Source organism: Geotrypetes seraphini, chromosome 4 (assembly GCF_902459505.1).
Source record: "Geotrypetes seraphini chromosome 4, aGeoSer1.1, whole genome shotgun sequence".
Lineage (NCBI taxonomy): Eukaryota > Metazoa > Chordata > Amphibia > Gymnophiona > Dermophiidae > Geotrypetes > Geotrypetes seraphini.
In genome coordinates, this window is record NC_047087.1 from 230,885,206 (window position 1) to 230,910,713 (window position 25,508).

The window sequence follows — 25,508 nt, forward strand, 5'->3', positions numbered from 1 at the left end:
AGCCAGCCAGTCCCAAGCCAGCTAGCCAGCCCAAAGGCAACCAGTCAACCCACCCCAAGCCAGCCTGCCAACCCCCAGTCAACCCGGCCAGTCCCAAGTCAACCCGGCCAGCCAGTCCCAAGCCAGCCAGCCCAAAGGCAAAGGCATGCAGGCACCCACCCTGGTACCTTTTTTTGTTATTCTGATGGTCCAGCGCACTTTCCGCACTCCTGCTTGGGTTCTGCTGCTCTCTTCCAGCAGTGTCAGCGGTACAGGAGGCAGGCTCATGTTTTTTGTGTGCCTGCTTGGTCCCTCCCTGTACTCCAAAAGGCTGCCTGTCAGTTCTCGCAGGAAGAGAACTGACAGGCAGCCATTCGGAATGCAGGGAGGGACCAAGCAGACACGCAAAAATTGTGCGCCTGCCTCCTGCACCGCTGTGCCGCTGATGCTGCCGGAAGAGATCAGAAGAACCCAGGCAGGAGTGTGGAAAGCACACTGGACCGCTGGGATGACAAAAGGAGATACGGGTTTTGTTTGAGGATTTTTTACATTTGCTCCTTAAGACACACCCTTATTTCCACCCCCTTTTTGGGGGTAGAAAAAGTGCGTCTTATGGAGTGAAAAATACAGTAACAAAAATTATGAAAGAGAATGGGAATGGGAAGGCAAAAATCCTGTAAAAGATAGGACATATGTAGAGATGAAATACAGCTTCTCAGCTCCACGGAAAACTAAGGACTCCTTTTACTAAGGTGCGCTAGCGTTTTTAGTGCACGCTAGCCACGTGCTAAACAAAAAATATGAATGCAAGCTCTATGGAGGCATTAGCGTTTAGCGTGTGCGGTATTGTAGTTTACGCTAAGCGCGCGCTAAAACTGCTAGTGCACCTTAGTAAAAGGAGCCCTAAGAGCTGATGAACTCATGAGCCGTCGTCAGGCGGTATGGGCAGCCCTTGAGACTTTTAAAGTGAAAGTACACTTTTAACAAGGCATATGTGCTTCCTGAAATAGTTCTATTGCCCATAACTAATCAGACAGTTGGTTTACAAACTTGTGATACTCTTACTATTTGCTCTGTACTCAGTTTGTGACATTTTGAGCCAGCACAAAGATTTTTAGTAGAGAATGACACGGTGACAAAATTCATCACCGTTCCCGTCCCCGCGGATAACCGCGGGAAACCATCTTCATGTCATTCTTTAAGGAGAGAGGGAAGAATCAGAGTATGAATGGCCACAACCACTGACCCACAAGCTTTGCTTTGAAGAATGCTGGTGTAGAAGGACTGAAGTTGAGATAGACACTACAGAATGACAGTCTCTGGTATCCAGAGCAGATATTGTGATGTCATAATGCCTCATTCCACCAGTGCCTAAGAGCCAATCACATCATTGATGTCACAATGGCTTCATTATCCTTGGCTCACATAAGAATCAGAGTATGAATGGCCACAACCACTGACCCGCAGGCTTTGCTTTGAAGAATGCTGATGTAGAAGGACTGAGGTTGAGATAGACACTAGAAAATGACATGGGATTATTTCCTGCGGTTATCCGCGGGGACGGGAACGGTGATGAATTTTGTCACCGTGTCATTCTCTGATTTTTAGTTCCAATTTAACAGGTCGTTATAGCATCCTATTTGATTAAAACAGTTTTCATAAATTTAAACATGTACTGCTTCAGAATAACACATACATTAATAAGGTGACTCTATATAGCTCTGCTACCAGACTACTAACATTTTGCTAGGAACATCCTCAATATAGTAATGAACGCTGCATTGCCTAAGGACCCCTTTTACAAAGCCGTGGTAGCGATGTTGCTGTGGTAAATGCACCAAAGCCCATTCAATTCCTATGAGTTTCAGTGCCTTTGCCACAGGAGAACTGCTATCGCGGCTTTGAAAATTTTTTTTTAAAAAATATACTACGTGATAAATTTTAATCTGAACAAAAGCAGATAAAAATGCTGAACTATTATAATAAGCATATGGTAAGGAAATGTGAGACCTATATCGACTATGCCGAGTGGTATATATGAACAAAACTATATAAAACTATATAAAAATATATAAAAATATCAACAAAACTATATAAAAATATAGTGGATTTAGATATTTTTATAAGGAAATGTGAGAACAATGACTGCATATAAATATGCTACATTTTTTAATTTATTAATAATAATCATTTTATTTTTTATATACCGCCAAAGCCATAGTAGTTCGAGGCGGTTTACAAGAGGAGCTGGACAATCAGCGAAAATAATTACAATGAGTCGTCGAATACAAGAAGTATACAAGAAGTATTTATATACCACGTATAGCCTACGTGGTTTACATTCAGATACTCAAGCATTTTTCCCTGTCTGCCCCAGTGGGCTCACACTCTATCTAATGTACCTGGGGCAATGGGGGGATTAAGTGACTTGCCCAGGGTCACAAGGAGCAGCATGGGATTTGAACCCACAACCTCAGGGTGCTGAGGCTGCAGCTCTAACCACTGTGCCACACACTCCCCTGCATAATCAGAGAAAACCATACACTCATGAAAAAAAATAATTATTGGGATTTATTAAGTGCCTTTATGAAGAGATTCACTCAACGCAGTGTACAGCAGCGTACAATGTTGTTAACAGCAGCACAACAGTAAAATGGCCAAATACAATCAATGAGGTAAAGTTGGAAACAGAAAATTCAGACCTAGTAATATGACCAACATGAAACGGTATCAGAAATATATAGATTTAACAGTGCTGTAGAACAGTGGTTCCCAACCCTGTCCTGGAGGACCACCAGGCCAATCAGGTTTTCAGGCTAGCCCTAATGAATATGCATGAGAGAGATTTGCATATAATGGAAGTGGCAGGCATGCAAATCTGCTCCATGCATATTCATTAGGGCTATCCCAAAAACCTGATTGGCCTGGTGGTCCTCCAGGACAGGGTTGGGAACCACTGCTGTAGAACAATCATAAAAGAAATACAGTAAAACCTTGGATTGCAAGTAACTTGGTTTGCAAGTGTTTTGCAAGACAAGCAAAACATTTGATTAAATTTTAACTTGATATACAAGCAATGTCTTGAGCTGATGGAACACTTGAGTACCCGAATAAATTCATGTAAACCATTCTGAGCTCCCTTGGGAGAACGATATAGAAAAAAATTGAATGAATGAAAGCCGATGCTTCTGCTCTCTCTGACACTGCGGGAGTGTAGTGGCTTCTAAACGAACAAGGTCTTGCATTACAAGTACGTATAGTATTTTGTATTAAAGTTTTTGGGTTGTGGAACGAATCGTCTGAGTTTCCATTATTTCCTATGGGGAAATTTGCTTTGATATATGAGTGCTTTGGATTACAAGCACGCTTCTGGAACGAATTATGCTCGCAAACCAAGGTTTGACTGTACATAAATGATACCATAAAAGACAGCATGGAAGAACATCCAAATAACAATGATATAATACGATGTCAGCATGATACCAATGAAGCACCTAATAAGTACAAAATAGAACATTTGGATAACAGTTATGATGTTAATGATTTTCCTAAAATACAGCTTACTATGTACCTGAGGGGCTGAGTGCAGATATAACATAACATAACAAAGTATTTGTATACTACATTACCCTTCAGTTCTATGAAGTTCACAATTTGAAGAGAATGAACAAATTCAGGGAATTACAATAATTCAAAAATTTATCAAATAATTAAGTTTTCAATAGTTTCGTAAAATGAATAAACTTATCTCTTATTGCTGCTTGGAATGAAAGTAGTTTATTAAAATGTTTTTTTGTACCAGCAGTCCTTAATTAAAGGAAAGGCAAAAAATGCGAGGGGCTGTTGAGAACATCTAGAGTTGGCAAATGTAAAATGATCCACCACGTAATCTGCTGTGAGACCTTGTAACACCTTGTAACAAAATATACGATAAGGACAAGATGGGTAGTAGTAGATTCAATTGGGATAAACAGATAGGTGGCTAAACTCAAAACAAATTCAATGTACAGTTAAACAAGATATGATGAACTGGACGAGAATGACACGGGGACAGAACTTGTCCCCATGGATAACCACAGGAAACTATCCCATGTCATTGTCTAGTGTCTATCTCAACCTCAGTCCTTCTACACCAGCATTCTTCAATGCAAGACTTGAGGGTCAGTGGCTGTGCCCATTCATACTCTGATTCTTATGTGAGCCATTGTGACATCACTGATGAGGTTGGCTTTTAGGCATTGGTGGAATGAGGCATTATGACATCACAGTCTCAGCTCTGGATACCAAAGACCGTCATTCTTTAGTGTCTATCTCAACCTCAGTCCTTCTACACCAGCATTCTTCAATGCAAGGCTTGAGGGCCAGTGGCTGTCCCATTCATACTCCGATTCTTCCTTCTCTCCTTAAAGAATGACACGGGGATGGTTTCCCACGGTTAACCACGGTTAACCACCATGTTATTCTCTACGGTACAGAGTTTACAGCAAGCTAGTGCAGGTGCAGAAGTATATAGTCAATTACCATATGCATTATAAGCCAGGTTTCCAACTACTTTCTGAAGTAGAGGTAGTCTTGAGTTAGATCAGGGTATCACAAACTGTGTGTCACCCGAGATTCCAGGTGTGCCGTGAAACATCGTGGAGGAGGAGAGGCGCTAGCTGATTGTCTACAGGACGTGCCTCTCACTGCAAAAGGCACATCCTGTAGGCCGTCAGCTAGTGCCAGTGCCTCTCCTCCTCCCCGGCTCCTCTCCGTGCCTCTTCCCTTCCAGCATCCGCAAATGGTGGCTCAGGGCCCCATCTGGAGGGCCTTTGCACGTGAGCAGACGTCGCCATGATGACATCACGCATGCACATGATGTCGTCACATTGACGTCCGCACACTTCCTGATGCCCTTGAGCCATGGCCACCAGTTTAGTGTGCCGTGACTTCGCAACATCTGAGACACCCCAAATTAGATATAGCCCCCCTGGGAGTTAATTTCCAGAATTTTGGGGGCTTCTCCTGAGAAGGCTTGCTGATCGGTATCACATCATACAATTTCTTTTGATGAGGGTACTGATAGTGATGTGTATAGGGCTAAGTTATGCTTGAACCTCTATGGCCCTATGGTCTTTATCTGCTTTCCATTTTTTTTTTTTCTATTTTAGTATTTATATACCACTTATAGCCTACGTGATTTATATTCAGGTACTCAAGCATTTTCCCTGTCTGTTCGGGTGGGCTCACACTTTATCTAATGTACCTTGAGCAAAGGGGTCCTTTTAATAAGGCGCGGTAGCCGTTTTAGCGCATACCAACTATTAGCGTTCGCTCAATGCTAACACATCCATAGAATATAATGGATGCGTTAGCGTTTAGCACATGTCAAATCGGCTAGCACGCCTTAGAACAAGGACCCCTAAGTGACTTGCCCAGGGTCACAAAGAGCTGTACAGGTTTGAACCCACAACCTCAGGGTGCTGAGGCTGTAGCTCTAACCCCTGCGCCACACACTCCCCCCCCCCCCCCTTAAAATATTAAAAGAATATTTTTGCACACTATTCACTATAAAAAGAGATGGATTTTAAGGCAGTGTTCCCACCAAAGCCTCCCTGTTCTGATCTCTGCCTGCAAAATGAGAAGACCCGAGTGACTTCATTGAAGGAAAGATGAAAACACAGAAATAACTCTTCAGAAAAAGATGCATGATGTTGTTTAATTCTTCTCCTACTGTTATCATATCCTGAAGGAATAGTCTTGGCTTCTTTAATAGTTTCCATGATCCCACTGCAGTTCAGCTTACAGTGGAGCCATTCAAGTAGCAAACATTTAGGAAGAAGAATGTGCTGGCTCAACTAGTGAAGGATATCATTAAATGACTTCCATCTGTTTCTCTTTTTGCTGCGACAATGAATCCAAGCGAAGATAAAAATACTGTAGTAAAACAGCCTCAGAGGGCAGAATATGTCTGAAAGATACAGTTCAGAGGAAAAGCTTTTGAACCAACTAGAACTCTCTCCACCTGATATTCAGCCATCGTCGATCAGTGGCTTTTTAAACACTGACCGTCACCAGCTAAATTAGCCTCGTATATTCAGTGCCAGGCCATGTACGGCCACAGGCACTACATATGCAGGGCTAATGTACTGCTTCTAGCTGCTGGAGGTTATATGGATCCTGGGCTATATTCAGCTAGGCATACATAATTTTTTTCTATTTCCCCTTCCTGCCCCCTCCGTCGTTAGGGGAGGGCAAACAGGGCAGCTGCCCTTGGCCCCACAGCTCCAGAGGGCTTCACGCTCCGTGCATCTTTTTTTCCCTTGTTGGACCATCTCCCTCCCTTTCCCTCACCTTCGTGGCGCTTTTCAAAATCAAAGTTTTCTGTCTCAGAGGGGCCCTGATGCAGCAGCCATCCCTCACTAGAGAATGACACGGGGACAGATTTTTTTTCCCGTCCCTGCAGGAACTCAATTTTCCCAACCCGTCCCCGCAAGTATTGTCGCTGTCCCTGCCCCATTCCTATAAGCTATGCCTTAACTGCACAAGCCTCGAAAACTTATGATTTTAAAGTGTCTGAGGCTTGTGCAGATGGAGATGGAGTTTGCAGGAAAGGGACAGGGAGAGGAAAAGAATTCACAGGGACTGGAAAATGAGTTCCCACAGGGAAATCAGGAGGAGAGTCAAGTTTTCACAGCACTATGATATGTTTTGTGTACTGATGTTAAGATTTTTAAAGGGAATTCCAGAGGAAATTGGGAGCCAGTGTTCTTGTCCAAGTAATGATGCAACATGGTCCTATTTTCTTTCTCCTGTGATGAGTGCGGCATCTTTATTTTGGATCAATTGCAGGTGCTTTATATCTACAAGTCATAATGTGTGGAAAAGTGCATTACAGTAATCTAGGTGACTTGAATACAAGAGAGTATGGAACCATGTGAAGAGTTTCGGTCAAAAAAATGACTCAAGTTTTCAGATTTTTAATTTGACCCCCCTCCCAAGTTCTTTCTATCGAAGAGATGTGGGATTGAACATTAGTTTAGTAATGCCTAACTTAATAAAGTGAGAATCCCAGCCTCCAAATTCCTGAGTAACTATAAAAATTTGAATCCAGAATTAGACTTCACAAAGAAATACTCCGTTCCTAAATTTGGTGCAAAAGCCCCACACCAGGGGAATCAAATAGGCAAAAGCAGTTCAAAGGCAATGATTACGAGAGAACTAAAAACAGTTTGTCTTGTTGAAAATGAAACCATCACAAGAGCAGGCAAGGAATTAATAGATCCGATACCGAGAAACACCAGAGTTAAAAAAGAGCTCGTCAGGATAGTGTAAGGGCAGCCCCTTGTGTATGCCTGGATACTATTACAGGGAAGGTTGCTTACATAAATTTATTGGTTCAGAACCAAGGCTGGAGCAGAGAGATGTCGGGAGGCCATAAAAAGTTCTTCCATATACCCTGCACTCTTCACACAACAAATATATTCCAAGATTGATGCTCCAAACCAACAGATTTACTTGAAGGCTCTTCAATAAATAATTAGAATAGCATTTGCAGAGGCAGTAATTACTGTATTGCTGAAGCAGGATGTAAAGAGTATCTACAAACACTCTCATGCTCAACTCTTCTTCTCGTTAACAATATAGCAGGTAGTATATTCAGTTTCAAAGAAGACTATCACTTAGGGGCAAATTCTATACAAAAACACCCAAAGGTTAGGTGCCAAATTAGGCACCGTTCAGCGTGATTCAAGTAAAATTGGCTGCTGTTTAGTGAATCACGCTGAACGGCACCTATTTTGGAGGCACCCAATAAATAGGCCAGCTCAAGGCACAACTAAAATTTAGGTGGCCATAGGAGCGCTTAAGCACGCTTAAGTATAGTGATTCTGTAACAAGGCGTCTAACATGCAGCCACGCCTACGCCTAACATGCATAGCGCCTTTTTATTGAAGGCTGCCTAAATTTTTTTAGGCACCTTGTTACAGAAACGCTCTTTTTTGATGGACGCCTAAGTTTCAATCATTGCTGATTAATACGCTTAATTGGGCTTTGTTGTTCAATTGCAGCTCTACACTCTAGAGGAACGCAGGGAGAGGGGGGACATGATTGAGACATTTAAATACATCATGGGACGTGTCGAGGTGGAAGAAGACAACTTCTTTCTCAAGGGACCCTCGGTCACAAGAGGGCATCCGCTCAAACTCAGAGGAGGGAAATTCGATAGTGACGTAAGGAAGTATTTCTTCCCAGAAAGGGTTGTAGATCACTGGAACAAGCTTCCAGAGCAGATGATCAAGGCCACCAGCGTGCTTGACTTTAAGAATAAATGGGATGCCCTAGTAGGATCCTTACGAGGGTCGAGTTAAGGAACTAGGTCATTAGTACTCAGACTTAATGGGGTGGGTCAGAAGAGTGGGCAGACTTGATGGGCTATAGCCCTTTTCTGCAGTCATCTTTCTATGTTTCTATGTTTCTAATTTAGATAGGCGCCTATCTAGTTGGCGTCTCCAAAATAGGTGCCTAACATTAGGCACCAGTTACAGAATTTGGTCCATACAGTCTTAGTTGTTAGAGGTGCTGAGAGAGTTAGGGCTCCTAAGTAGTATGTTTAGGTAACTCAATACTGGATGGATATGTATGATAATCCCCAGTGAACCTATAGATGTAAGTGGTTCTTGCTTTTTCAGGCTCAGGAGCTGTTCCAAGAATCTTTTGAAGATGACAAGTGGTCTTGGTCGCCCTGCTGGAAATACACAACTATGCCCGGCTTCTCTTTTATTCTTTGGGTTACGCCAGATGTACACCTGGCTGGGCGTCCGCGTGTGCGGATAGCCGGACTTGATGGACTGAAGGTCTGATCCGGAGATGGCAGTTCTTATGTCCCAAGAGTGAGTTTGACAGGCTCCCTATTCCCAATGTCCCAGTCATAGTGCACAACATAAGTGACCGCTGTCGCTGCTAGATGGCTCCTACTTTTCTCCTTCCGTATTGTCCTGACTAGAGCAGCCAGGTATGCTTGCTTAGATGGCTAGGGCCTCTGGACTGGATGGGCTCTCCACTCACATACAACAAAAAATAATCCAACCAATCTCTGCAGTAAAACGACCAAAACAAGGAGAAAACTGCAGAAACGATGTGCAAGGTAAAAAAAGTCATATCTTTATTGAAGAAAATGCAATGTAGCATCCCAAACAAACGGTTCTCGTGTGCGAGTACACAGGACCCAATACAGTCTGTGTTTCGAAAAACGCTCCTTCCTCAGGGGTCCTATGGGAAGATTATGATGAAGAGAATGTGAGATTATAGATTGGGTGTAAGTAGTGTATACACATACCACGGTGAGCTGTGAAGATGAGTATGTAATGTGAAAGGGAAATAAATTGCAAAGATTAGTAATCACCCTGTGTATCTTTGAATAAGGTGAAGAAACAGAAAACAATGGTGGGTGGTGAAACACCCATGCTATTATGACATGATCGAAACATTACTTTTTTTCCCCCCGGAAAGCTCTGAAAACCTTCTTGTTTGCTAAACATTTTGGAAACTAATAGAGAATGACACAGGGAAAAAATCTGTCCCCGTCACCTCCCCGTTACCGGACCACCGTCTCTTCACTGCCCCGTCCCCACCGTCCCCTTCACCACCCCGTCCCCGCAGTATCCACCCTTCCCTCTCGCCATCTCACCGCCCTTCAGTGGCCCGAGAATCTCCCTCCCTCCCTCTTACCTTTGCAGCGCGTTAGTAAAGAAACTTACTGAAGCTGGCGGAGACTGCCTGCCTGTGGTCGCGTGCGGGTGGGCGGAAGCTTCTCCTCTGACGCAACCGGAAATTGTGTCAGAGGAGAAGCTTTCACCCACACACATGTGACTGCAGGTAGGCTTCGCCGGCTTCAGTAAGTTTCTTTACTAAAGCGTCGCGAAGGTAAGGGGGAGGGAGGAAAATAGATTTGGCCGTGTCCCTGTGCCCGCAGTGAGCACTTTTCTCCCCACCCTTTCAGTGGGTTACCCATGGCTAGCCGCAGGTAACTGCCACCGTGTCATTCTCTAGAAACTAACTACTCTAGTCTACTTTTCCTTGTTTATGTATTATGCATTATATTACTGTTAACTGAGTCGAGCTCCTTTTGGTTGATGACCAAAATTAAGCTTTAGTTTAGATTAGTTGAGATTACTTACTTATCTTCACAGCTCACCGTGGTATGTGTATACACTACTTACACCCAATCTCTATCTCACATTCTCTTCATCATAATCTTCCCTTAGGACCCCTGAGGAAGGAATGTTTTCCGAAACACGGACCGTGTTGGGTTCTGTGTACTCACATAAGAGAACCATTTGTTTGGGATGCTACATTGCATTTTCTTCAATAACAATATGATTTTTTTTACATTGCACATCTTTTCTGCAGTTTCTCTCCCTCACATGTAAGGTCAGTGGCCATGGAGGCTAGGAGCCAAAGAGAAAGATTTTAATTCTGCACAGGGTTTTATACCTCTGGCAAGTTCCCTCCAAACTAGTCTCCTCCTCTCATTATGATAGTGGTCTCCGGGGAATCTACTTCTCTCTAGTAACCAGTTATACCATAGAAAATTAAAAGTATATTATTCTAGAAGAGACTATCATGGAAAACATGTTGTGCATTGGGGCCTAAGGCAGGAAAGTTATATTTATAGGAGATTCACAATTTGAAAACTAAAAATGTGGCAAAATTATTTTCTTATCAATGAACTTACTTAATAAATGCTGGTGGCATGTCCCGCTTCAGAATCTGATCTTCTGTGGTTTGGACAGTCTCTTTTCCAACCTAAATAAAGAAACAAAGCAGTTATGATTAAACATAACAAAAAGTATTACACAGTATGTGTGCATTTTTTTTTTTTAAATCCAGTGAATCAATATACTAATTCTAACCAAATCATATTGTCAAATGTAATTATGTACAGAAAAGGCATTTTCACCACAATTTTCACTGCCACAAAAAACACCCCCAAAAACAAAAGGTGACTGATTTCAAGTGCTCCCTATGTCTATAATAATTTCTAAAAAAGGACATGCATTTTAATAAAGGTGAAGTTCATCTATTATTCAGGAATTATCCTCAGACACCTTGTCAATCCCGTTAAACAAAAGCAGTTCTGCAAGAAAGAATTTTCTAAAGAAAGAATTGCCACTATGGAGGAATAAAACCAGTTAGTTTTATATGGAATCTTTCATTTAAATTAGGTTACAGTGCGCTTAATTGCTTCACACTTCAGACACCAAGCATTAGGTGGCATGGTAGCAAGTTTCTAACATTTCCACTGTATGAAAAGCAAAACAGAATAAAGAACAGTGTTAGAATTTCTGTCAACCAACCAGTTAGGGAAGTCAAAGTGACTGGCCCAAAATTCTCACAGAAAACCAGCGATAGAAAATGTATGTTTGTGGATGCATATATCTCTCAAATTTCAAGAGTTCTCTTGACTTTTAGTTTAGTGTTCTCATGAGTAGATCAGATTTTCTCCACCTTCTAAAGATTGCTGACATTATTACAAAATTAGGTAGAAAGCATTTTTGGTTGAAGAGGCCAGAAAGTTTTTTTTCATTGGAAGCCCAATATCATCGGAGTATGGTACCAATTGGTGGCCAAGATGCTGCACCATTCACAGACAAAAATGTTTATGAATGACTTGCAAAACTGAACGTGTAGAGAGCCGTGGGACCGAATGAGATACGTCCCAGGATACTGAAGGAGCTTAGACAGGTTTTGGCAGGTCCTCAAAAGGCAATGTTTAATAAATTATTGAAGACCCGAGAAGAGCCACAGGATTGGAAAAAGGCTGATGTGAACCTATTCACAAAGTTGATAAAAAGAGAACAGGAGGGAACCCACAGACTGGTGAGCCTTATTTTGGTGGTGGGAATTATATCAGATGTGGCAGAAGGAAAGAATAATCAACATTTCTACAGTCAAATGCGTTACAAAATGTGAGGCAACATGGCTTTACCAAAGGCAAATCATAATCAAAATAAGTGATTTCTTTTACTGGATTACAAAGAACTGGATCAAGAACCAGATATAATCTACTTAGATTTCATCAAAGCCTTTGACACTGATCCTCATAGGAAGCTCATAAATGAGATGTACTGTATAGCTTGAGGATGGGACCCAAATTGATAAGCAGCAGGAGTGGCAAGTGGAATTTGATCAAGAAAAAGGTGAATAGTGGAGTGCCTTAGGGATCTGTTCTGGAGATGATACTGTTCAATTTATTTGTGAGCAATATCGCTAAACGGTTAGAAGGGAAATGATGCCTTTTTTGCAGATGACATGAAGACTGGCAAACGAGTGGACACTCCGGATGAAGCAGAATGAATGAGAAATGATCTACAAATATTAGAAGCATGGGCTAATGCTTGGTAATTATGCTTTAAATGTGAAGAAATATAGGGTGATGCATTTAGGTGCAGAAAGCTAAGGAACTGGATGTGACAGAAGATTAAGAGGCTGATATGCATAAACCAAAAAAAAAGAGTCCTCAGGTAGATAGAGCCTATAATGTGACAAGGTGGTGGCCAAGGCCAGAAAGATGCTTGGCTATATCAAGGGAAGCATACCCAGCAGAAAAAAAAAAGACATACTGGTAATAATGCCCCTGTGTGTCATATGTAAGACTTTATTTGGAGTACTTTTTTAGTTTTGGAGACTGTATCTTGCCAAGGATGTAAAAAGAAGAAGGCATTCACAGGAATGCAACTAAAATGGGAAGGAGTCTGTGCCAGAAGACATCTGGGAAGAGACTTGAAGCATATGTATACCCTGCAGGAGAGGAAGAACAGTAGCAAATTTAAATAGTAAATTTACAACAAATTGGAGAAAATATTTCTTCAACGTATAATTCAGTTCTGGAATTCATTGCCAGGAAATGTGGTAAAAGCTGTTAGCTTAGGGTTTAAAAAAAGGATTGGACAAGTTCCTAAAAGGAAATGTCCATAAGCCAATATTAAGATGAACTTGGGAAAATCCACTGCTCATTCCTGGGATAAGTAGCATAAAATCTGATTTACTCTTTAGTATCTTGCCAGGTACTTGAGACCTGGGTTGGTCACTTGTTGGAATCAGGATACTGGGCTTGAACAGACCTTTGATCTGTCCCTGTATGCAATGCTTATGTTCTTATGACGATGAGATATGATATAAGTATTTTTTAAAAACCACATCTTGGTAGAAACACTTTTTCTGTTATAATTTTTTATAGCGTTGAAAGCGCTCAGAAAAAAAAGTTACAAAGAGACCAAACTGGAGTCATGCCCCAACATGTTGTCTCTCCTTTTTCAATCATAGCACTGTGCAAAAATCACATGTCTTAAGCAAATCACTAGGAAAATGTCACTGAAAAAAACAAATTGGTGCTGAATGGTATTCTCTAAAGAGCACTCTTAAACGAGAACCCTTTATAGAAGTGTATCGCAAACTGTGTGCCGCGGCAAGATTCCGGATGTGCTATGAGATACCGGCAAGGAGAGGTGAATTTAAAAGAAGATTTTGATAACGATACCGTTAGTTAATGTCTTCTTGTCTTTGTCTGGTTGAACCATGTTTATCATGTCTTAAATATGTATGCATATAATTTTGTAAACCGCCTAGTTATTATGTGGTACTGTATATAAATTTTTAAATAAATAAATGAGATAGATTTGCATCTCAAGGAGGCAGTGCATGCAAATCCATCTCATATATGTTCATTGTGGATATCTTGAAAACTTGACCTGCCTGTGGCACTCAAGGACCGGAACTCAAGGACCCTGGTCTAGATGAACCATGCTGGTCTCTCTCTGCTGACACTTAGGCCCATATTCTATAAATTGTGCCTTAGGTTAGGCCAGTGTATCACAAACTGCCACATGAGATTCCAAGTGTGCCGTGAGAGGAGGAGGAGGAGGAGAGGCGCCAGCAATGGCTGACTGCCTACAGGACGTGCCTCTTGTGGCGAGACTTAGTCAAAGAATATATCAGGGCAAGAAAATGATATCAAAAAAATATATATAAATAGGGTGTGAAAATGTTCAATATATATATCCAAAAATACTACCCACATAGAAATAGAAAAGTCTGTCAATACCAGCTTTACATATGATAGGATAGCTCAGAGACATGAAGGGGCAAAAAAGGAGAGAAAACCCTCCAACCAGCTCACTACCCAATCATTGCTTAATCCTTCATACTTTTAAGCCGATTTTTAAATGGTTTTCAAAGAATATAATGGTGAATATCTCCAATTTGTTAAATATGTGCTAAAACTTGGTTTCAACGTGGCATGTTGCGTTACTCTGGCGAGAGGCACATCCTGTAGGCAGTTAGCCGCTGCCGCCTCCTCCCAGGCATCTCTCCTCCTCTCCATACCTCTTCTTTTTCAGCACTCCCCACTGGTGGCTCAGGGCCCTGTTTGGAGGGCCTCCGTGCATGTGTGGCCGTCAACATGTCACACATGTGTATGATATCATCATGGCGACATCCACGCACTTCCGGACGCCTTCAAGCTGCAGCCACCAGTTTAGTGTGCCGTGACTCGTAAAGCTTGTGGGACAGTGGGTTAGGTGTAGGTAGGCGCCTAACTTAAGTGCAAAATGCCATAAAAAAAAAAGTGTTTAAAAAAAGTAGACGCTCTACGGCACCTAACACCACTAGTAGGCATGGCTAATGCCGGAAGTGGCATTAGTGTCTCTGTAGTCGCCAGAAATGTAGCCTTGAAAACCCTGGCCTACATTTCCAGCACCTACCTTTCACAAAGTCACAATTCTACAAACAACGCCAGTGCGTGATTGACACGCGATCAATGGCCGTTTTTTAGGTGGTCGTCGATACCGGTGCCATTTGTAGAATCCAGTCCTTACCCTGTGACTATGTTTCATAAGAACGCATGAAGCACCACCAAATCTGCAGGTATATTTGATTCCATGTATAAGAAAAGTCCATTTTATATAAAAGAAGACATTTTTAAAAAAAGTAAAATATCAAGTGGTTAATATGTATAAGCAAGAGGTGTTCCTCCTTTCTCCTCAAAGGCCTCAACCCCATTAGGGCTGTTCGTTACCATAACCCTGAAAAGCACTGCCTCCTTTGTATGGATTAGGTCTCATGTTTATTCCTTGTGGAAGACTTGAAAACTTAAATCAGTTGTGGCCCAAAGAAAGTCAAGACTGTGCGCCCTAGTTTAAACAGCACTAAACAAGATGCAATGTTGCTGCTCAGACATGTTAAGTGGAAGATTTCATAAACCTGCACATGTGAGGTGCCGATTAAAATGCTCTCTTCTAAACCTAACACTTCACACAGGAAGGAGATTTTGACTACCACAGAGGGAAACAAAATTCCCCTCTCAAGCAGGTCCAAACAGGAAGATATCTAGGGATTATTTGACTTTAATCAATAACTTCCTGTGGAGAACATAAGAACATAAGCAGTGCCTCTGCTCGATCAGACCGGAGGTCCATCGCGCAAAGCAGTCCGCTCACGCGGCGGCCATCAGGTCCAGGACCTGTATAGTAACCCTCTATCTATACCCTTCTATCCCCTTTTCTTCAGGAAATTGTCTAATCTCTCTTGAACCCCAATACCATACTCTGTCCTATCACACCCTCTGGAAGCGCATTCCAGGTGTCCACCACCCTCTGGGTAAAGAAGAACTTCCTAGTATTGGTTCTGAATTTGTCCCCTCTTAACTTTTCCGAATGCCCTCTCATTTTTGTATTTTTCGAAAATTTGAAGAATCTGTCCCTTTCCACTTTCTCTATGCCCTTCATGATCTTGTAAGTCTCTATCATGTCCCCTCTAAGTCTCCACTTTTCTAGGGAAAAGAGCCCCGGTTTCTCTAATCTTTCAGCATATGAAGGTTCTCCATACCCTTTATCAATCGTGTCGCTCTTTTCTGAACCCTCTCGAGTATTGCCATATCCTTCTTAAGGTACGGCGACAAATATTGGACGCAGTACTCCAGATGCGGGCGCACCATCGCCCAATACAACGGCAGGATAACATCCTTCGTTTTGGTTGTAATACCTTTCTTGATAGTACCTAGCATTCTATTCGCCTTCTTAGAGGAACAGACAATTGCCATCCGAATTATACAAATATGGGTACACTTCCAAGGACTGACCACACCAAACCTTCAAATCTCTGCTTATGTCCATGCTTACCACCGCAAAAATTTGGGTAGAGTGAAAATAAATGAAATTAGAACAAATAAAATACAGACAAAACACTTTCACAGCAGCATTGAATTCAGCAATTTAAAGCAAGATACAAATCCATGCTCAAAACATAATGCTGCAACCTTTATCCTAAACTTTAAATTAAGACTCGAGATGGAGAGATAGGCAATGAATTCCATAATAAGGGCAACACAAGAAAAAACCTTGGCTCCAGTTTCAATTTTATGCATTGCCTTCAACCTGCTCTGATCCTCAGATCATAATGATCCTTAAGAACAAGTTTTGCAAACATCACTGAAACAGCCAGGAGCAAGACCAGGCAATGCCTTAAAAACAAGAGTCCAAATTTTAAAATTTAAGGTCCCTTTTACAAAGCCATGGTAGCGAATCGCATTTGCCGCATGGGACTCGCTACTGCAGCTTTCTAAAAGGGACACACAGAACACCGTAAAGAAGTTTTCTGATATTCACAAAGTGCGGTATAATTGTGACAGAACAATAATAGTCTCTTAAAAGTCACCCAGATTATATGGCAGATCTTGGCAAATAATTAAATTCCAAACAGAGTTGTAATCTCAGCCCTTTAAAAAAAAAAAAAAAAAAAAAGTAAAAAGAATGCATGCAATGTAACTATAGTCACTGAGCCTTCTGTAACCCAGACACAGCTCATCCTCATATTTATTCAAATCCAAAACCAATATCTTGTTCATTCTCCAATTAATAGTGGAAAAAAAATTAAAAAAATTGAGTAATTACCAGCACTTCAACACACAAAAGAACTTTTGTAATAATACAAGGCCTTTCATGTCAACATCTGGTCCCTGAGAGCCTCTTGGATCCCAGAACGAAACCGAATATTTCCAGCCGTAATTACATTTTCCAGATGAATCAAGCATTCAGATATGGGCAATGACATTTGGCTACAATGCAATAGCTTTAACGGCATTAGTCCAAAGGACTTCAGTTCATAAGATTCAGTAGGGCGTTACTTATGATACACAGAGTCCAAACTGAGTGGTGGTAAAATGTACATTTATATGATTCCGTAAGCATAGAAGGTTTAGGTATTTATTTATTCCATTTTCTATAACCTTCTCCCAAGGGTGCTCAGAACAGTTTACATGAATTTATTCAGGCACACAAGCATTTTCCCTGTGGGCTCACAATCTATCTAATGTACCTAGAGCAATGGGGGGATTAAATGACTTGAACAGGGTCAAAAGGAGCAGCATGGTTTTGAACCTACAACCTCAGGGTGCTAAGGCTGTAACTTTAACCACTGTGCCATACTCTCCCAAAGTTTAACATCTCTCCATAAACACTCTCACACAGTCCCTTCCCAATAAACATACCTCCACCCATCCTATCCACCTCTCCACACACATAGGTACATCCAGCTCCAACCACCGAAACCCAACACAATCTCCCACCCCCCACATATACCAAACTTTCCCTCCTGCAGTTCATATTCTCACCTCTGCATGGTATACATATTCTCAAGTAATACATATACATCCTGACATCTCAAAAACTGGCTTTTTTATCAGGTTTATACCAAATACAACTTCTGTTACCATCCATCAGCCGCAGCAGTACAATTTGCTCTAAACCCTCACGGTATCTTCTCCCTCTTCCCTCCCTTAATTAAGGGAGTCCTTTCAGCTTGGGTGTTTTCAATTTTATGCCACTTTTTAGTGCACGATGTTTATAAGTATACTGAATTAAGAAAAAAATAAAATAAGAAATTCTTGTTCGAAAACACAGAAAACAGCAGCTTACAATTCAGCCCCTGCCCGTTAGGCCTGCCTCTTGCAGCAACCAGGTGTTTTATGTAACCTTTCTTTCAAATGTGCAACAATGGATCATGTTAAATCACAAAAAACATACTTAAAAACATTACCAGAAAATGAGCAGCATCCATGTAGCTCCATCCATTCAGGCAGTATTCAATATATTTTATAATAAAGAGTTTTCAGAAAAGGTATACATGGTATGATCTTACAAGGAGGCGTTCAATTTGTTTATCTCAGTAGGAAAGAAAAAGTTTTCAAAAAAATTTTTGATTTATTTTTCAATGTATTCTCCTGATAGCTCCACACACTTCATCCACTTTTCCGGCAATGACTTTTTTAAAATTCTTTTTAAAGCTCAGTCAGAACTGTTATGGTTTAATAATGCCATTAGCTGTCCTTCAGAAGTACCCAGGGATTCCCTTCCCTATTTTTAATGAACCCACCCTCTCCATCCCTAAGCTGGCCTCTTCAACACCAGTCTTCATTCTTAGAATCATGCAGCAAGGGGTCTTTCAGAACTTTATATAATTGTCTTTAAATCTGGGTACTAGTTGTGTTTGTTGAGAGCCATAACTCCTCCTCTGCCCTCATAGCTTCCTTAGTTCCAGCTGATATGGGAATTGACCCAAGGATAAGAATCTCTGCTTGGAATATACAATGCCACTTGCCTGTTCCTTTGTCCTAATATAGTGAACCATTATTTCATTGCTGCCTCTTCTGGCCATCTACATGACTTTTGAGGACTGTGGGAGGGGGAAGAGGGGCTTCAGGGCAATACCAGACCTAATGGAGAAGAGCAGAGGGATGTGTGACTTGCATGAGGTGGGGAGAGCAACACGAAATGCCAGACCTGTACAGGAAAGGGGAGGAGAGGAGAGAGAGAGACCCAAACCAAAAATGAATGAGGGAGGGAAATATCCTGGACTGGAAGGAGGAGCCATGGAAGAGAGCGAGCAAGAGAAGAGGCCCCAACTAAAAAAAAATTGGTGGGGGGGAGTGATGTTGGATAAGTGGAGAAAGAGTATGGGGTCAGGGAAAGATGCTGGGCCCAGAAAGGGTGGGGCAGGGGTGGCAGGAGAGAGAAAGAAATGCTGGACCCAGGATTGGGGGTGTACAAGGGAAGGAAGAGAGAGGTTTGAAGCTGGACCTGGAAGGGACAGGGACATAAGATGCTGTGCACGCAAGGAGCATAGTGCTGAACATGGAGGGAGGATAGGGACACAGAGAGCAGTTGTTGAAGAGAGAGAGATTTTTATTAATTGTAATATGGCAGCTTTGGGAAATGTGTATCTCTCCTATCTTTTATTTCTATGTCTATTAGTTTCCCCCCTCCCCCCTCCACATCTGCATTAGAGAAAGGAATGCAAAGGACTGTCTGCAGTGTGTATGTTTATTTATTTGGATTTTGTTCACACTTGAGTAGTACTCAAGGTAAGTGACATTTAGGTACACTAGGCATTTTCCTATCCCTAGAGGGCTCACAATCTAATTTTGTATCTAATGCAATCAAAGGTTAAATAACTTGCCCAAGATCACAAAGAGCAGCAGTAGTGGGATTTGAACCCGGCACCCCTAGATGTCAAGCCTGATGCTCTAACTACTAAGTTATTCCTCTACTTTATGTCTAAAATCGTCTTATAAAGCAAGAATTGTCTGGGGAAATTATAGGTGGCTATGCTGAATTTTATTTTCTCCTACAAATTGTTTATCATTGTACTTGCTATATCACTTTCTCTGAGATCAGATCAAAACAGTTTACATAGGAAAAAATTAATAAAGTTAAGAACAGAATGCCATCAAATCAATTTAAGTTTAGCAGTCAACTATGTTTAGATACTTAAATGGATAGGAAAGAATGGTGAGGAGAGAGAGAGAGAGATGGATAAAACAAGCAAATATACAGCTAAGATATGATTAGGTCCAGCAGAACATATGATAGCATGCTGCTGCCAGGCCATAAACTGATTAATTTTTTTTTTCAATTGAGTTTTAAATTTTGTAAAAGATAATTCAGATGATAAGCCCAATACTCCTTTCCTGTTCCTTTGTCCTGATATAGTGAACCACTATTTCATTGCTGCCTCTTCTGGCCACCTACATGACTTTGGAGGACTCTCCAAATCTCTACCCTATTCCTTGTTCATTCCTACTGAGTTCCTCTGCCGCCCAGTTCTCTCCTCTCCCCTACCCTATCTGAAACAGATTTTTCTTTGAGCACCCTGCCCTCTGCAACCAACCATTTCCTTTTCCTAGAGTCTTTTCTGCAAGCCCTTAATGATTTTATTAGCTAGAGCAGTGGTTTTTACTAATTTTTAAGTTGGAGCGACTTTGGATCCAAATGAGCTAAAAGAGAGCTGGCAAATATCTTTCCATGTGAGGCCATGACACTGCTAACCAGTGTGTGTCAACAACATCTACCCCACCAACCTGCCTTCAAGCTTTGTATTGAGGATATCCTCAAGGAGGTCAATATTTCCAAATGCATTCTTTTCATCTATGGAGAAATGCCTTGTTCTTCAAGCATGTGACTTTTACTTCCATCCGCTTTCCCCTCTCACTCATGAACTTGATTAGAGAGGCAAAGAGTAACAGAAAAGAAGCCAGAATAACGAGGGCTACCCCAGATGTCTCCAAGGGCCGCCATTGGCCCCCAGGCCTTGCATTGAAGAACACTGAGGTTTGTAGCAATAATTATAAAACAATGAGTTGGTGGCCACATTTGAGAAATTCATGTGAACACCAGGGACATCATTCTATGTGCAGTGGCTACCAAGAAGTCTGGTTTACTGGATAATCAAGCTCTGCAAATTCCTGTAACTAAGCTTTTAGAACAATGTCTCTGAAACTGTGTGCCACGGCACAGTGGTGTGCCATGGAGAGATTCTGGGTGTGCCATGAGAGATTCTGGGTGTGCCATGAGAGATTCCAGAATTTTACTTTATTTTTAAAAATTCCTTTCATAAGTATATACTAGGATACCAGGACATGTGCATCGCATATGGAAGAGTCTGTCAATGTTATGAGCGTCTGTGTGCATAAGGAAACAACCACCCAAACAAGCATCATTCTTTGATGTGATTGGTCTTTGAAAACTAACGGCAAGTAATTTTAGTTGGTTATTTTTCTTTTTTGCAGTAATTATCCTAAACTTGAGCAACAAAGCAATCAAGGCTTTGTTACCGTTTGGATTTTCTTATCTTTGTGAACTTGGATTTTCAGCTCTGACAAAAATTAAGGGCTCCTTTTATGAAGGTGCGTTAGGGCCTTAACGCGCAGAATAGCGCGCGATAAAATTGTCGCACGCGCTATCCGCTACCGCCTCTTTTTAAGCAGGCGGTAGATTTTTCAGCTAGCACGCACTAATCCGGTGCGTGCGCTAAAAACACTAGCATACCTTCGTAAAAGGAGCCCCAAGTCAAAAAAAGAGAACGACTGCAGATGGTGGATGATGGAATACGTGTTTGCTTGTCGACTATCGATCCACTTTTTTGAGTTAATTTGCACTCAAAAATGAGCACATCCATCGCATTGATTAGCAATTCTATTCTATTTACTTTAGTTTCACTATTGTTACAATTACCTATACATAGCTTAAAGAACTTTAAATAAATAGCTCTCAAATTTAACTTTTTGTTGGTTTTGTAATTTTATAATTTCAATGATGATGTGCCGTGAAAAACATTTGCTCCATTTAGTGTGCTGGAGCTAAAAAAGTTTGAGAGACACTGTTTTAGAACAGGTGCGTTCAAACATGTCTTAAGGATATTCATGATGGAGATCCTGAAAACAAGACCAGTTTGTAGCCTCAGGAACGTGCACCTGTTAATTGGGAATGAGCGATTATTTTAACACTTTGGCAGGCTTCAGACAGAGTGCTGCATGTGTCAGAGAGAAATTCGCACATTTAAAACTGGAAATTAAGTAGTATCTAGACAAACCTTAGATCTAAGTATACAAATATGCATTTGTTTCCTGCTACAGTTAACACCATACATACACTGCCATTAGTACTTTAGTGGTTTACAAAAATTGACATCTGGCAGGCTGGCCTTTCTGGTACTCCATGGATCAGGCCAAGCTAAAATGAAAATGACCTTTTCACTAGTGCTCTGCAGCTTTTTCTTCACATTGATGACATCCATCTGTGTCAAAATGTGCTGCAATCCAGGACATGTACTGGCCACACTAATGCTAAGACATCAAGTAGAATTTTATTCAAGCCCAGGCTACTTTCCTATCCTTATTCAACCAATGTACTAAGAAGCCTGAAAACTATTTCAAGCCAGTTCTTTGTAGCATATTTAGAACTCGTCTGAAACTGGTTCAAAGTGAAGGGGGGGGGGGTGGAAAAGAGGTACCACCAGCTCACCCATAAAGCACAGTTACTTACCGTAACAGGTGTTATCCAGGGATAGCAGGCATATATTCTCACATGTGGGTGACGTCATCTACGGAGCCCCAATGCGGACAGCATTTCAAGCAAACTTGATTGAAGATTCAAGCTTGCTGGCTGCACCACGCATGTGTGCCTCCTGCTCCACTAGAGGGCGCATCCCCTCCTCGTGGTCTCCAGTTCACATATCCAGCAAGGAAGCCAACCCCGGGGAGGTGGGCGGGTTGTGAGAATATATGCCTGCTGTCCCTGGATAACACCTGTTACGGTAAGTAACTGTGCTTTATCCCAGGACAAGCAGGCATGATATTCTCACATGTGGGTGACCTCCAAGCTAACTGATAAGGGATGGAGGGAGGTTGGCAATTCAAGAAAATAGGTTACGTAAGACCGATTGGCCAAACCGGCCATCGCTCCTGGACAGTGTATCCAGGCAGTAGTGTGAGGTGAAAGTATGAACCGAAGACCACGTGGCAGCCTTGCAGATATCCTCGATAGGCGTGGACCTGAGGAAAGCTATCGAAGCTGCTATCGCTCGGACCTTATGTCCCTTAACTCGACCGTTCAGCGCGAGACCAGCCTGAGCGTAGCAGAAAGAAATACAAGCAGCTAACCAGTTGGACAGAGTGCGCTTGGAAACTGGGCGCCCCAACCTGTTGGGGTCGAAGGACAAAAACAACTGGGGGGCCGTCCGATGAGACTGGGTGCGTTGGAGGTAGAAGGCCAACGCCCGCTTGCAGTCGAGAGTGTGAAGCGCCACCTCTCCGGGATGAGAGTGGGGCTTGGGGAAGAACACAGGTAGAACAATGGACTGGTTGAGATGAAAATCAGACACCACCTTAGGCAAAAACTTAGGGTGAGTGCGGAGGACCACCTTGTCATGGTGGAATACCATGAAAGGTGGGTCCGCCACCAAGGCCTGCAGCTCGCTAACCCTCCGAGCAGAAGTGAGAGCGAGTAGGAAGATCACTTTCCAAGTGAGGAACTTAAGATGACACTTATCCATAGGCTCAAATGGGGGTTTCATCAGTTGAGCTAGAACCACATTGAGATCCCAAACCACCGGAGACGGTTTGAGGGGAGGATGAACATTCAGGAGCCCCTTCATGAAACGGGAAATTAAGGGATGGAGTGAAAGGGCCTTCCCTTCCAGGGGCTGATGAAAGGCAGCAATGGCGCTGAGATGGACTCGAATGGAATTGGCCTTCAGGCCAGAGTGAGATAAATGGAGTAAATACTCCAGAATCAAGGACACAGGGACCGACACCGGGTCCTGGCGGTGAGAGGAGCACCAAGACGAGAATCTAGTCCACTTCTGAGAATAGCAGAGTCTGGTCGAGACCTTCCGAGAAGCCTCCAACATTTCCCTGACCGACTGAGATACAGGGAAGGAAGTCAAGGGGAAAGAAACCAAGCAGTCAGATGAAGAGACTGAAGATTGGGATGTAACAGTGAACCCCGACTCTGAGATAGCAGAGAGGGAAAGACAGGCAGAAGCAGAGGTTCCCTGACACTGAGTTGAAGTAGTAGGGAGAACCAAGGCTGGCGGGGCCATCGAGGGGCGATCAAGATCAGAGTGGCCCTTAGAGATTTTAGATGGACCAGCGTCCTCAGAATCAGAGGAAACGGCGGGAACGCATAGAGGAACTTTCCCTCCCAATCTAGGAGGAAGGCATCGGCCTCGAGACGGTCCGGGGAGTATATCCTTGAACAGAAGAGAGGCAGTTTTTGATTGTCGGGGAGGCGAACAGATCTATCTGGGGAGTCCCCCACGTGTCGAATACCTGTCACAGCACCTGAGAATGCAGGGACCACTCGTGTGGCTGGAGGAGGCGGCTGAGCCTGTACGCCAGGCAGTTTTGTTCCCCTTGGATGTAAACCGCTCGAAGGGAGATGTTTTGGGAGACCGCCCACTCCCAGAGCCGTAGAGCTTCTTGGCAGAGGGACCAGGACCCCGTCCCTCCTTGCTTGTTTACGTAGTACATCGCCACCTGGTTGTCCGTACTGTGACAGGGAAGAGCCTGCCGGCAGTTTAAACCCAGCTTTAAACCCTGCCTTGCAAAGGCTGGCCCCTATTCCTAAGCCCAGGAAGCTGCCTAATAATCCTGTACCTATCACCAAGAGCCAACAGGCAGGGCAAGGCAGAGAGAGAAGGGCAGAAACCATAACATCTGGTTTAGGGCACTATAATCCCTTTTATAATACCTTGGGCAAATCTCCAACAAAACCTCTAGTAAAGAAAACCAGCACAGGCATGGTTAATGAGAGGGGTGTGGCTGGCAAGCAGGACGAACCCAGAGGGAGAGGGGGATTAGGCTTACAGCATAAAATGAGCACAGGTGGAAACACTGGGGAGAAGATTAGGGAGAAGATTGGAGAGAACAGAGAAGACTGGAGGGAGGAATGCAGGGGAGAGACATGCCGTACTAAGCAGGAAAGCGCCTGCTAAGAGTTCTCTGTCCCAGACCCTAGCTAAAGCACAGCTGGTCTTACAACCCTCCCGAGCTAACAGACTTCTGACTCCTAAGCAGAAGTGCAGGGGAGTAGAAAGACTTCCAGGGCAGGGCTGGCCGTTAGCTGTCCCTGAAGGGAGTTCTTACCCTGCCTCAGAAAGCGGAGATTCCCTAATGGAATTAGAGGGAGAGCTATCTGAAAGCAGTGAGATGGAGTGCAGTCTCGCAGTATGGGATCTCCTGGAGAATCACAGTTAACAAGGTATGAATGGGGGAGGGGAATGAAAGTGAATGTATCTTTGTGTAGCATTCTTTCTCCCGTAGCAGAACTGTGAGCATGTGTGAATGAATCCTTTAGAGCCTGAGAGGGAGGCCATGTAGATAAAGGGAAGGAGGTGAGAACCTTTAATTAACTTCCCCGAGAAGTGTATCGGAACTCAGAGACCTGACATTGTGTAACCCTGAAGCAGGGAACTTTCGGGAGGGGACTTACACCAGTCATAAAAGGTTGAGTTATATAAAGTTCCCTAGCCCTACCCAGGAGCATAGGGTAGTGGGGGGGGCATTGGACTTCGGGTGGGTTAGGTCACAGAGCTTCCTGAAGTATTTCCAAACAAAGGAGCAAAATTAAGGAGAAAACGTTTTGGTTTATTTTTTGGCTTTTCTGCCTGGGTAGCAGGCTGGACTGTGTTGTAAGGAAGAAACCTTGTGAATATAT

At 42.7% G+C, this 25,508-nt stretch overlaps 1 protein-coding gene across 4 annotated transcripts in view; it reads right to left on the minus strand.

Annotated features, from left to right (window-relative positions):
• The window catches only part of VCL (vinculin), a 215,827-nt gene that overhangs the window by 131,992 nt on the left and 58,327 nt on the right, over positions 1-25,508 (minus strand). For all 4 annotated transcript variants that reach the window (XM_033943553.1, XM_033943556.1, XM_033943554.1 and 1 more), the window contains exon 2: positions 10,694-10,764. In XM_033943553.1, the coding sequence (XP_033799444.1) occupies positions 10,694-10,764 (71 nt within the window). The remainder of the gene's footprint in view (positions 1-10,693; positions 10,765-25,508) is intronic.